A 15,450-nucleotide genomic window follows, 5' to 3' on the forward strand; every position below is an offset into this window, starting at 1 on the left:
CTTATTGCAGCCTACTGTACATTAAGTGACAAGAAAAAAAAACAAAAACAGCAGGTCAGTGTGATCCAACCCAGCAGCCTTCAATTAATTACCACGACATTTAAGGATAGGCAAATCTCACATCTTGCTGAAGATGTACTTCACACCCAGTGACCATGCAGATTTCTTTCAAAAACAGTAACAGCGAGAAACGCTGGCTGTGGTCAGGGGTAAAACTGGCTTTAAACTTTGCTGACTGGCTGCTGTGAAGTTTTTCTTAAAGTTTTTTTAAAGTGTGAAAGCACCCAAAGGGTTTCTGCTAGATTTAACAACATTATAGCATCTACAAGAACTTGATGGAAGTACAAACAAAAAGTGTTTTTCAAGGAAATTTTCAACATCACAAAGAAGTTGATCCTTACGAGTCCTCACGAATCTAAATCCAATCAGTCCATTCAGAGAGGACGTGTGTTAAGTGTCTTTCCTTTGAGCGATTCTGAGAGATTACAATAACAAGAAACAGGAATGAAAACCAACGCATAATCAGGCCTGACTGTCACAACGCACATATATATTTAAAACATTAAGTTGATAAAGGGATGTGTTTTTCCTACTTCGTTTAAGACAAGTTCAAATGTGTTTTCCTCACTTTAAACAACGTCGTATTTCATGTCCAGGAATCTAAACAAACCTTTGTAATGATATCTTTAAGAATATTTACACATCAGGTCTCAAAAAGGATCATTACGTCTCACAACATTACCTCGACAAGGAAGGTCAACTGGTACAACATAGCTTGAAAGAAACTTGAAATCACTGAGTTCATCTGCTCAAATGAGGGTCCGACAAATGAACAGGACACACTGCGGTGCAGACAGCGGGGACGACAGAGACAGTAGGACAGCAGTAAAGATAAACATCAGGTGACACACCCAGAGCCTAATCAAAGTGCAGCTCTCTGTGACGGCTGACGACATTCAATTACTCAAGTGTAAACAGTAGATGGCTACGACCGAGCGTGAGAAAACAAGCGCAGCGCGCACACACACGGGTACTAACACACACACACAGAAGAACACACAACCCAAACACACCACAGAGATGCTTTTTAGCACTGTTTGACAGGAACGACATACGCAAGTACAGTCATTATGAAAACACTGCCTGAACAGTGTTTGACATCAGTGACGGAGACAGACACGAATCAGCAGGTCTAGCACCAGGACTCAAAAAGCATGACACACTCAATAACGCACACAAAAGCAGCAGGTGAGCCACTTAGGCAGTGATGTATGCAATGTTGTCCCTCATGTGGATAACACTTAAGGGGCATGACGTCACACACACACACACACACACACACACACACACACACACACACACACACACACACACACACACACACACACACACACACACACACACACACACACACACACACACACACACACACACACACACACACACACACACACACACACACACACACACACACACACACACCTTACCTGACACTCTCCTGTTGAATCTGCTGGGTGGTGGAGCTGTGGACAGAAAGAGAGAGAAGGAAGTGGAATTAAATGTTTTGTTTTAATTAATGACAATCAAAATACATTTTGTAGTGACTTGAAAATCCACAGCATCACATGTGCTCTGAAAATAAATTGTTCATTAGTATAATTAAAGTCAAAGAAGGGACAGAATATAGACGGAGCTTTTAAGGGGGAATGATACGGCCGAACACTTTTTAATGACAGCTGTCCTGTTATTGGAAAAGGTATCCTGCAATGACTTCAGCTGTGATCTGGTGCTATATAGAAAATTAAATGTAATAAAATTAACTTGGGCTGCAGTAGTAAGTGTGTGCGCCCCATGTACGGAGGGTGCAGTCCTCCAAGCGGGCAGCCTGGGTTTGAATCTGACCTGTGGCTCCTTCCCTGCACGCCACTCCCCACTCTTTTCCCCTGATTCCTGACTCTATCTGCAATCTTACCTCTACAATGAAAAGGTACAAAAAACTTGCAAATGAAATCTAAAAAAATGTTGTTTTACTTTTTTATTAACTGACCTTCAAGCTCCCCCCCCCGCCTTATATAATGGTAGGGCAAACACTGCTGTCTGTGTTCATAACAAACTGACAAAGAGGCGCGCGGTTTGTGTACATCTCGACTTGACAGGCAAACTTGTCTGCGCCAGTGTAGCAAGCCTCAAGCTGTTACCACGGCCTGTTTAGATGTGCAGATGCTGTTAGATGGCACATCTGATGTCTCTGCTTTAAAATGCTGCATTCAGAATCTCTAAACAGAAGGCACCGTCCCAAGTGAAGTGTTTCACACAGAACCTGGAGAAGTGATGAGTAACTGACTGCTCTCTGACATCGTTATAGATTTTTGCCAGGGAGATTACTACAGTAATAAACAAAGTCAAAGAAACATTAGGCATTAGATTATTTTAGTTTTAATTGTAAAAAAAAAAATGCTATTACTGAGCTTTACTGCATGCTCTTTCAGACATGGCGTCTAGACGAGAGCCTATTTATTGAACAATTACATTTCATGGCAAATAATTAGCCTAGCCAAGTTGTTTGGATTGCAATCATTGGACCAGTGATTGTGTTTATAATAACATCATTACTCATATTAATCAAGATACTATTGCTTTCAGGGGGTGGCTAAAGAGGGGTAACCATTCTTCTTGGAATAGGTCAGATGGGCCTCTGATGTTAGCCACCAATGAACAGCACAGGACATGATAGTGAAATGAGAGTAATGGAGATTCAGAATATATTCTGCTTGTTGCCAGCCTAATAGAAATCTGTCCTTAAAGTCCCAGTCAAACAGAACTCGTGAATTAAATTGGACCATTAGCTTCGACAACAACAAAAAACACTAAATACCCCTGAGGACGGCATGAGCCAGCAGACATTCAAAGTGTTTAAAAGGAAGAAATACTACAGATATCTGATGTCAGAATACTTCGATAATTCTGTATTCAAATATATTTGGCACATGATGACAGATAAATGAACATTTAACTCAGAAACACTGGAATAAAATCAGGAAAATACATTTTTCATTAGTTTGTTAACAGATAACGAAGAAGATTGCGATGTCACCTCGCGGTTATATCGCTCTCCGTATGTACAGAGACTGATGTCCTCGTCACAGCGGCCATTGATTAGTGGTTTAGGCCCTCTGCTGCATGCTATTCCCCACTCTCTCCTCTACACACTTGCTGTCTCCCTTCAGCTGTCCTATTCAATAAGTCTAAGTAAACTAGAAATAACAATGCAAACATCCATCACATTGTTGATGGCTAACCAGTCATACCAAACATTCATGTTTTGCTACTTAACCCGGGATAATGCAGACAGGCTTCATAACGCCGGTATCATCAATCCTCTTCTTCAGCCGTCAGCCCCATGAGTACAGGTCACCACAAGGTTTCTACAGAACTGACTCCAGACAGGGAACGGGGCGACCTTCGAGTTCTTGTCTATCTAGGACAACCTATCGGGGAAGTTTGAAGCACTAGACATGTTGAAGTACACTGACCAACATGTTTCATATGAGTTCAAAGTCATTCCTTCAAACTAATTGTTTTAATGTCAGCAACAATTCTGTAATACATTTTTGTTTTTGTCGTGCATCATTTTCAAGATGATGATAGAAAACAAGTTTAAGCAAGCAAACAGGGGAAAACATCCTGTACAAGGCAGAGGATGCTTCCTGCTTGGAAATGTCGAAACAGAAGCTCTAATCGAGTTTAATTTCTGTGCCATCCACTTGACACTGGACAACATTCAGAGTGGAGGCAGTCCAGAAGGCCACTGCTGGATATGAATACGCATCAGGGATATAAGAATACAGCTTATGTGTATTTGTGTTTGCATGGGAATCAACCATGAGCGTGTTTTATAGAAGCATGTGTCGATTAAGTGCATAGAGTCTGGTGTTGCACAGAATATGTGTGCCTTCGAAGAAGTGTTCGACTCCTGACCTTGTGTGTTGCAAGGTGTTAATTTAACCACACAGACGGTGAGGTCACAGTACCAAACACCTGCTTCCTAACAGCAGGCTGTTACTAGCCAGCATGGTACAGTACTACCACAAACACACACGTATATGAAAAGTCTGTGTGTTCATTGCTACCTTATTACCGTCCTGTTAGAGCCCATTAGATCTCGACTGTGAAGATGGGAGCCTGGGGAAAAGTCACACATAGACACCACTTTTCCCCGGGTCAGCCGTGGAGATGGACATAGTTTAACACTCTACTCTCTGTGGACATCACACCATTCATTACTCAACACAGCAGCCGGATGGTTTCAGCTACTGTAAAGCTGAAGCTGACGATAGTTGTGTCTGTAAGACAAAAAGGTTTCTCTCTTCTCAGGGAACGACAGCCCGTGAACAGTTCGTTCATCGCTAACCCGTTATTCCTCAAAGCACATTGGACACATACAGAGTCACTACGTTGCATCTCTAGTAGTATGCATGTGTAAACTTGAGCATACATACCACTTGTGCAGACTCATTTGTCGTCAGCCTTACCTCACTCAACTTTCAGCCATCATATAACACTTGAATGTTATGAAAACACAAGTTCAGAATTTCCAATATGACATTCAGCAAATCATTTACAAACAAAAAAACCAGGCCAAACACCAAATCAGCCTGTTGATGCCAGATAATGATTTCCCTGCAGGCCATGTTACACTCTGACCGTTAAATGATCATTAGAAAGCTAAAACATTGTGTCCCTGTGCAATCTCTGCCTGCACTTTCTTTGACTGTCTCTATGCTTAAAAGCTCTCCTTTTTGTCTCCATTCAGAACACTTCACTCATCTCCATGCCTGAGCAGAACTTCTTTGTTTTTGGCGACTCAACTGATAGTATAAGGATGAAAGAAATCCTCCAAACCCCGTTTGGTTGCCTTCCAACCATTACTGGCACACAGACGTTCCAGCCGCCGGCGAAATAAAGTCAAGAATGACGAGAAAATGATTCAATGATTAGATCTGTGTGTCTTCATCTCTTCCTTTTTAATCAAGTACCTGCAGGTAGAGCTATATGTTGGCAGTGTAACCAAAAACTCCTCTCCCTATGGTCACACAGCTGTTCTTTAAATGACCAGAATATGCATTCATATGGAAGTATATCCATAAACTGAGCAGGATCAAAACACAAGCCGCTTAAACTGTTTAAGGTGTTTCTTTCTATGAATATAAAGAAAAACAAAAAAAAAGTCTTTCAATTAATTTGTCAATCTAAACACGTCTTTAAAAAGAAGTAATGAATAAAATACAACACTGGAAGTAGTATACACCGCCATGATAATACTATTCTTGGGTTTCTCTGGCTTCCTCCTCTCTGTCAGTTACGGTATTTCTCGCCCCCTCAACTGTCTTCAAGGAAAAGACCTTCCTTCTGTGTACTGCTCCCAAGGTTTCTCCACTGTTCATCCCTCCTCCGTCTTTCTTTCACATCCGAGTCTTGTCTCTCACTTCATCTGGTTAACCTTTAGCGATGCGTTCTTTCGCAGTATACGACTGAAATGAAAGTTAACGAGCTTCCTGTTCATTCTTTCTCTGCGGGCCCTCGTCCTCCGATAGAGCATTTTAAAATGCCACTCATGCAGGATTTATTGGCTGACATTAGATTTTTTTTTTTTTTAAATTATGCAATAATGTAAAACCACCGATAAACAATCTCACCAGATGATCAACAATGACAAAGCAATGACTGGAGCAACACTTACAGAAAGTCCTCTGCTTAATTCTGATGGACAATGACAGTCCGTGTCTTGGTACCAAATAAATAATTTTTTTCTATCGTTTATTTTCATACAACTTCTCTGTTGTGCATCTTGATGTACTTTATGCTAATGTCCAGCTGAGCAGTGTGGTCATTTATTTACACATGTTCTTATGTATAAAATGTATGCAGAATACTGCTCTGGACAGTTGACTTATCAGGACAGCAGGCTGGTGTTGAGTTCAGTGAGAAAAACTAAACATGCATTCTGAATAATGTTTTTTAATCACCGAGTGCTTTCACGGTTTTCAGAAACAGCAATCATTATAACACCACATGAAACACAATAAAAATGATCCTTTGCTCTCAGCCCTTATTCCACTTTTTGTTTCCTTGAGTGCAGTCATCCTGACCTCACAGAACTCTATTATCTACACTCCAACCACCTACCAGGAGAACACATTCCAGAGTGCTTAACTTGATTTGTTTTGATCTCAGTGAAACTTATGAACAGGTCACATCGCTGCAGGGACCAGAGCAAAGGCAACACGCACACACACACAAACACACACGCACAATTTCATTGCTATCGTTACTTGATTCTAGTTCACATTTTGCTCTGGACACTTTTAACTCACGGATAGTTTTAGTTTTTCTCCAACATTACAAAAGAGAACACAGTGGGGCTATAGTTCTGCTCAGATTACTTTGCAGCTTATAGATTTCAAGCTAAATCAAAGAACATCCTAACAGCTCCTTGTTAGTGGGAGGTAAAAGTCAGGAATCACTTGGAGTTTCTTTTCTTGGATGAGTTTTCTTTTGGAGGCATTTGAAACTTACTGCCAAAATAAAAACAGCTAAGAGCACTATCAGAACTCTCTGTTTTGGAGTGCGTCTCTTTAAATGCAAAAACTTTTTTGGTTTTTTTGCATACATCATTTGTCATGGATTGTATTTCTCTAAGAAGGGGCTCTGTTTGTGTGTGCGTGTGAGACCATGTGGTGGGATACAAAAACACTAACACTGAATCCAATCTGATCCAATCACTGTGTGCTAAAGTTCGCAGAGACTACACACCGTACACCAGGAATGTGTCAATGCAAAAGATGATTTACTTTAGAATACCAAATAAAACGCTCCGACAGCCTGGACATGGTCTGAACCAAACTGCATACTGAGACCAAAAAGCTGAGGTACACTACATGTTAAACCTGACTGGATATTGTTGCATCCCGAGCGTGCACATGCTTTTGTGTTTCTCCATGTGTGGGTGCGTAAGTCTGAGTATGCAATGTGTGAAGTGCTCTCCCTACAGTCATGTGGCTGAAGGGGAGGGGGATGGAGGGTGGTGGTGGTGGTGATGGTGGCTGTATCTAGTGTATGCCTGAAATTGCCTTGGCAACCAAACACAAAGACGATCTCATCGCCATAACAACCCTACCCCTCCACCCTCCCTCCTACCCCGTACACGACCCGCATCCACCCTCTTCTCTTCTTTCCGAGTGGCAGATCCCCACCCCTCTCTCTCTCTCTCACGTTGTCTATCTCTCTCCATCCCTCCTCATACACCCACTCACTGCTATAACAGCATTAACAGATGGAGAGAAGAGCACCACAGAGGGGTAGAGGAAAAGAGAAAGGGGAGGACCAAACAGGGTGACAGAGACAGATCTATCACAATGTGAAAAAAAATAGAAATAGTAAGAGGGAAAAACATAATGGCAAATGCAAATATGATGTCTGTGATTAATAGTGGGCTACTGTGCATGTCTGTTGATATGGGGGGGGGGGGGGGGGGGGGGGGGGAAGGGAAAGATAACAGGGACAAACCATTTACAGAGTATACAAGAGATTTATTGTGTTTGTATACAGAACAGGAAGATAGAAAGTCAGTGGCAGGATAGAAGGATAAGAGGATGACTTTAGCATGTGATAACTGGTGATTCTGAAAAACATGTAAAGATACAATCATCACCAAACAAAGAGAGAGAGAGAGAGAGTGGGACCCTTAAGTGAATATGGAAAAAAGGCAGCAATTCATCCATCCCTGCCTGGTGTTTCCCATTGATTTTCTTACAGCCATTCTCAGTGAGTAACTGCCTGTCTGCATGGCCCATCAATACATCAGCCTGTTAGCCAAAGGAGAGGAGACCGGAGCATAAATATGGACGTCACTTTAGACGCTTTACATTTCTATGTTTACATCATTTGATTTTGCTTGAACAAAATGGCTACAGAGTGGTTACATTGGTAGGATTAATGGGGCAGACAAATAGAAAAAAAAAACAGCAAAAGGACAGGACAGACGATGCAGTTAGGATTTAATGAACCTTAATCTAAACTGTTGAAGTGATGTTTGACTTTTAAGTGAGAGAGGCGACAGCTTCTAAGTCTGGACAGGTTTGTTATTTGTCCGCCCACCTGTTGCTGCTCAGACCGCCTGCTTTCCCTTTTACATCTCTGCTTCCTAGAATAGAAATTACAAAATGGTAGAAAAACTTGACGTCTAAATAGAACCAGTCTGCCCGTTACACCACTTGAGCAACAATCATCTGCCATTTGGACTTCAACCTATTTCATTTGGCAAACTGAAGATAGTGATAAGGGCGGGATCATTGAGTTCAGCTGTGCTGATGGAGTCGTTTTTTCTTTTAAAGATAATCACTGAAGAATAGTGATGGAGATGATGACAAGGGTCAGACACATTATCTGTTAGCCAACAAACAAGTTAAATACACAGACTCTAAGGAGGCTCGGCCTTTACAAAACCAATATAAACACAGGCCTGTTTAAAGTGAGGCACTGTCATTGCTTCAGCTGCTTATTGGTGGCTTAAAAAGACGATGACGTATAAAAGGTAATTAAATACACAATGCACATAGTGCTGGGCGAACCTGAGGGAGCTACAGGTGAAACGCATTGTTTGCTCACAATTAAACATTAAAATTATTCTCAGTGGGCCAAGGACTGTTGACAGTATTTTGTGGGGTTTGTTTCTGCAACCGTGCACACCTGAGAACGTGTGAAGGCTGTGCACGGGGTTCCCTAAAAGCCATTTAAGTCATGCAATGCCCATATTTAATTTTAGAACCTTTTGGGGGGGAAATATTAACGCTGTTCAGCTAGCAGATTGTAAATGCAAGAAAAGCTTTAAGAACGATTGGTGTTAAATTAACTCAATAGTTCTTTTTTTTATTTCATAATCTTCTAGACTAAAATAAGAGTTATCATTCATAAATTGATTAATCAAGTTACAATATAAGGCAGCCACGTTTCTTCTGCCATACGCCATCCAGTATCTCCCTTTTCCCCCCACATATCTTTTCCTCGACGAGTCGAAACAATTTTAAATAGCCCCCGCCATCTGTTGTTCCTGTATCCACCCACCCACTCTCTCCCTCTCTCTCCCTCTCTCTCTCTCAGCATCTCTCCTCTCTGCTAATGCCGCTTCCCCTCTGACTGTCCTCCTTTCAAGGCCTGATTGATAACAGCAGGGTCAGATGTGGAGCAGGGAGCTTCCCTCACGTGTTGCCTCCCCTCCAAAGCTAGACATCAGTGTCAGCCTCTGCTGGCATGCTACACAAAGATACACACACGCACGCACAGTGTCTTAACCACACACACACACGGGCACACGGCGAGGCAGGCAGCGTCAGACACATCCATAAAGTCATACACACATGCACACACACAGGAGGTGGACGCCACACAATAAATGGCAAGCTGGAAAGCAGACTCAATAAAGCAGATCATCAGCTCTATTCTCCTACTGCAGTGCACACCCACGTATACAGATCCCTCCTGAACAATACCTTTAAAATGTACACGCGTAATGAAAAGGGGATTTTCTGGCAACCTTTCTTCTACTATATGAAACAGTGGCTGACTGCGTGATACTAAAAACCTACCCTTTACAGCTCATAAATGATGGCTGAAAATTGGAGTTATGGCAGCACTCTTTTTTTTTACAGTCTGATAGGAGCCTAACTTTGAGCCATGACCCGTTATCACTGAATATTTCAACTTTGCAAGTCTCCCTCCTCTTTTTCTTTTTTTCTATCCTGTTCCACCCTCCTCGAGAGCCATAGAGGGAGGAACCAACATAAATCCTTTCCCTGTTAATCCCCCCCCCCCCCAAGGAGATATGTAGTCTGGCGCTATACGTCAGCAGTCAATGGGTAACAAAGTGCCGACCTAAGCAGCATTAACTCCAGGCTCTTTGGCCTAACACCATGTAATAGGAAAAATGGGAATCTCATCCCAAATAAATGCATTGTAAATTGGATGAAAGCTGATTTTCACACAGATTCATTATGGAACAGACTTACTTCATACATTATTTAGATTTTCATGTTTTCAATTCTCAAAAACTCATCAAAAGGTGTTCAAAAAATAAAATATGTGTATTCATCAGTGTTGCCAAGTCCACTTGTTATAAGCGTCTTTGGGCTTCTTTTTTCGTAAAGTTGCTTGTAAATATCGTCAGTCGCGGGTTGCGGTTATTTGGGCTTGTTTTCTGAAGTGTAGTCGCTTATTTGGCTTGCTTTGCTCTCTGTATGAACTCCTACTGATTCTCTCCCAGCTCGCCACAATAGAGAGACACACATGCGATAATTAGTTTATCCTTTTCCACGATCCGTCAACACCCCCGTTTCATTGGTTACGGCGCCGCCCGCACGATCCAACACAGTACACACACACACACACATTGCATGGTACCTGACAGCGACAGAGAGAGACAATGACTGGAGAGATAAAATAAAGAGTGGGAAAAAGAGAATGCATTGAAGGACTGAATCCAACCTCAGGTGGGAGATGACACTAAGGCATTCTGCCGATACTGCAAAAATGAAATACGGGCTTACCATGCTGATTTAATACAGCATTGCTTAATGGCAATCTTTTTTTATTAGTGCCAGGCTTAATGCTAATGTTTGGGTGTGTGATTTATGTGTTACAGAGAAACAGACCTGATGGTGAAGCAAAGAGGACAAGGACAGGAGACAGTTTTAATTTGATTTCAAATTTACATGCCGACAGGAGATGGCCCATGTCTTTTATTTAGTTTAAAAGAGCTTAAAACTTTTATTCAAAGTTTTTATGTTGACTGCATTTAATGTTGCTTATCCAGAGTCTTTTTTTTTTTTTAAGATTTGTATTTGGCTTTTATGCCTTTATTATAGAGGGAGGACAGTGGATAGAGTCGGAAATCAGGGAGAGAGAGTGGGGAGAGACATGTGGGAAATGGGCCACAGGCCAGACGCGAACCCGGGCCGCCCGCGCGTGAGGACTGAGCCTCAATACATGGGGTTGCGCGCACTGCCGCTGCGCCACCGGCGACCCCTTGTCTTTTAATCAGAGTTTAGAAGTTCATGTTATTTTATTTATCTTAAAAGTTAAGCAAAAAAAAAAAAAAGACAAGTTGACTGTTACTGTCAATTTACAGTTACCAATGCACTAAAAAAAAATTTTTTACACAGTGTGGTAGGTTAGGTCACCTGTTGGGCTTTTTTTTATTTATTGGGCTTGTTTTGGGCTTGTTTCTCTCGCGAGATCTGGCTCATTGTTAAAGCTTGAAGCACAGCATGGTTGAACAAATCACCCGGATCTGCTCTGAAGCCATCAACTAAACTTCCTCTAATTGTTTCTGGTTCTGCAGTCAGTCGAAACAGGCTTTAAGGCTGACAACCAAATTACAACTAAAAAGATCGACCTTGAATACTCTGACGGATCAGATCTGAGAGAGCATGTAGATAATAACCCTGTTGACCTTTTATCATGTCGACCTCGGTCCATGTATTGTGCCGTATCAGGGTCAGCGATGTGTCATGTCTGCTGTCTGTGTTGTGAATACCAACGCCAAATGATTATAAGTATGAAACATATCATTTATTGCAGTGAGCTGAGGCTACACACTTAAAACAGTGTTTTTGATAAGACAATTGGTGGAATTGTCCTTTTTAATGATAGGGAGTTGATGCATGTCATTACTACTGGCTGTGTGGCGCTTCGGGCTGTTTGTATCATATGACAGTCAGCTGGGAAGACTGAGAAGCAATTTGAGCAGATTGAAGACATGATACATGGTCACTGTGGATACAGGGGGTTTTCACATCACATCTTCAAACATTCTTACCAGTTTGAATTAAAAAAAAAAAAAAAATCCTGAAGGTTTATGCAATGGGGTTTTTGTGTTTTGTGAGCTAAGTATTAGCAAACGATTTGTACTATGTGGAGAGGGTCAAAAGAGAACAATCATAAGGATGTTTAAAATTAAATTTAATAAAAGCATGACCTTTAAATCAGAGTCAAATCCAAACATGGACTCATAATCTCTCTACATCCGTACTAAGATTTCAGGTGGTGTACCTCATGAATCTCCCCGAGTTGCTTGTTAACACTGAGTTGCTGCTCCATGTGCAGTGTGTGGATAGACTAGAGAAGATCTTTAATGTCACTGCAATTAAAGCAATGAAGGACAGTATAGCAGGACCTTTTCAGTGGAAGCACAGATGAAGCAGAAGCATTGTTAAACACACGTAACTTTAACAGACCGTGCGCCACTCCTCAAATCCTTCCCTCTCGCACATCACAAACTCTCCTGAATGTCCTGCTGCTTTCTCAAATCAGCTCACCTCAACTTTAAGCAGAGTATTTACTTGTGGGCTGGCAGGAAAAATTCAGTGTAAAGTCAGAGTGAAAAATTTTGCTGTTTTGATTCACACACCAAACTCACCATGTAAAGGTTTTTCAGGAGTTTTGTGCATGTGTGAAAACAAGTGAAGTATGCTTTAGTGCAGCTCCTTTCTACTTGACACAGTTAACAGGATGAACTGGTAGAAGAGTAGACAGCGATTACAGCGAACACACCCTGTCATGTACTGTCAATTAAATGAATAGCATTGGAGGTCTATTATGCTTTGTCACACGTGAGCACATACTGCAGAACCTGCAAGTATGAAAAGAGGCGTTTAACAAGAAGGTTCCCGACATCACTCTATTGTTTTACTGCTCCGTAAATATGTCAGTGACAACTTGTTTTAATGTGGCATTTATCACACTGACGTTATAAACAAACAGATCTTATGTTACTAAAGAAGGGTGAAGGAACATTTAGAGCTATAGCCATGTATAAAACTTTGTCTTTCTGTGTCGCTGTTTGAATCCGTCCAATCCTTTCCCCTCCATCCTTGCTGATAACTCCCTTCCCCCTATGACATCAAGGCCCTGACTCTTTATTCTCACGCCCTACACTGCTCTGTTAAAGACTGCGTTTCCCACCATCTAACTCCCTCCTTCCTCTTTACCTTTCCCATTATCTAACTGTGTCCATTTCCCTCCCACTAACTATTTTCTAATTTTCTTGTTCAGTCTCTCTCTCTCGCTCTCTTCTTCCCCATGTCTGATTCTCTCTCTTTCCCAGTATCCCACCCTCTATCTCTCTACCCCCTCTCTATTGACGCTCTCAAGCCCTTAAAAGGAAGTAGCCTTGTCCTGCTTGGAGCTGCATTGCTTTTAACCCTTTCTCAGTATCACTGGGTTTACTGACACTTATTAACCTCTTCAAGTCTGCCTTTTTCTTTCCTTATCAATTACTCTGCTTTAACATGTCACAAGAGAAGAAATTAGCCACATGTTCATCTGTCAAGTAGCAAACTAAAGAAATACAATCAAAGAATTTACAGCAATCCAACTTCCCAATTATTTTATCATGTTTTGTCGAGTTTTAACACACTCTAAAAATGACCCTGCAGTCCTTGAATTGTTTTCAACCTTATTCTGTATGTACTAGTCAAAACAACCTGCAACCTAGTTTCACAAAACATGGAAATCCAGGTTTTCTTATTCTGTTAAGCTGCTTCACAGTGTAGATTTGGGTGATTATCAGTGTAAGTGCAACACTGGAACAGAGAAGTTAATCATAATTAAAGTACATGAAATGTGAAGCCCACATTTAAACAGTTTTTTTTGTGAAGAGGTGCAAAGACATGTGTATCACACAAATAAAAGCAAACAGCAGTGTAAGGATAAAGGAGTGTGTGACTGAGGAAGAGTAAACAATTCGCTTTAAAAGTGCAACTAAATGAGATGTTAAAAATAGATATTATTTCTAGGATTGTTGATGCTCTTTTTCAGTTAGTGCTTATAAAACAGCTCATTCAACAATACAACACACACGCACGCACGCACGCACGCACGCGTGTTGTGGATGGTATGATCTGCAGTGTTAGCAGCAGTAATGGCAGAGCACATATGTATATGCCATTTATAAAGGATGTCAAAGCACCATGAGAAAGTGCTCATTTTGTTCCAGTGGAAATCCCATGATGACCCTGATAGTGGTAATACCAGGCCTTACCCATGAAAGTACGCAGGGCAGCAGTAGTGCAGTGAAAGAAGCCAAAGGATTGCTGTACAAAAACCATTAGTGAGCTATGTTTCAATTACTGGACACATCAAACAAACAAGACAGGGCACAGAGGCAGGCTGGACTTGAATGAAAGGAGATTTAACAGCTGTCAATGTGTCAAAGGTCATTTAAACCACTAATGGTTACTCACTACATTAATTCCAGCCTTGGCAGGCCTACTTCCCCTCTGAGAAGACTCTGCTTTGACAGTGCACCAAGAAAGGTCGGACTTCATTGGCCTCTGTGGATCTTGCTGTCTATCCGAGGAGCAGGAAGGTTTGTTTTAAGAAAAACCTGCATCCATAAATACATTTAACAGCAGGCTGAACCCTATGTGTTTGTTATTTGATTTCGCCTTATTAAATTCGTATTGGTGAGCATGAGTCTCTAAATGTTTTAACCTGGTTATCCATCAGTTTTATCGCTCTCCTTTTAAAAGCATTTTGAACGAGGAAATTGAATTTGTCTGAGAGGTGCTGTATAAATAAAGTTTGAAAGATAAATTGAAACTTAAGTGTTTTGGACATGCATCAAAATTGTTAACAATGTGCTGTTTGATATACACACTTATAAGTTACAGTGCATAAATATACCAAATCTGAAAAAGCTCGATTTTATGACTCCAGTATTTGTAGCATTGTGTTGACAAAGTCCACAATGTTATCAGTGACAGCCTGAAACCTGCAGAACAGACGTCACCTGTAGAATGTGACTGAAAGGAATGCTTTGTTTCCAACCTTATCAGCTACTAAATTTATGAAACCAGATATGACACGTCTTCTGCTGCACTGACAGTGAGGCCCAACATACAAGTAGTCCACAGCCACAGGAACATGTTGTATTCAAAGATATATAGCCTCTCTTGCCATTGGGGTAACACATGAGGGATGGGCATGTGACTATTTCGGGTCCTGGAAACATTGCTTAATCCCAGTAGCCTGGGATGTGGTAAATACTGTGTGGCTAAACCAAGCTGTGAGAGATTAATAATTACAATGACACAGACCAAAACATCTGGGATGAGAGCAATATGTTTTTTTAATTCCCAGATGCTCACTTAATGAATTTTGGTTCAGAGGGTACAAACAACAACTTTACAAATATGCCACAGAGAGACTAAGAAACAATAACACGCACATCTGGCACGATATGAGACAGCAGTCCGGTTGTGCTGGTAAAACAATAAAATGCAGAAAAACATTAGTGGCCAGCCTGCGGGTGAAAGAGCGTAACATGCTCCAACCAAACCACTGGGGTGTAACATAAACAAGGCCAATCTGCTCTCCCATTATGTGACCATTTAC

General features: G+C 41.3%; 1 protein-coding gene across 2 annotated transcripts in view; it reads right to left on the reverse strand.

Annotated features, from left to right (window-relative positions):
- prkar2aa (protein kinase, cAMP-dependent, regulatory, type II, alpha A) overlaps window positions 1-15,450 on the reverse strand; it is a 44,368-nt gene that overhangs the window by 11,996 nt on the left and 16,922 nt on the right. For both annotated transcript variants that reach the window (XM_079358940.1, XM_079358939.1), the window contains exon 3: window positions 1,488-1,523. In XM_079358940.1, coding sequence (XP_079215066.1) covers window positions 1,488-1,523 — 36 coding nt within the window. The remainder of the gene's footprint in view (window positions 1-1,487; window positions 1,524-15,450) is intronic.

Source organism: Symphodus melops (genome assembly GCF_947650265.1).
Source record: "Symphodus melops genome assembly, chromosome: 13".
NCBI lineage: Eukaryota > Metazoa > Chordata > Actinopteri > Labriformes > Labridae > Symphodus > Symphodus melops.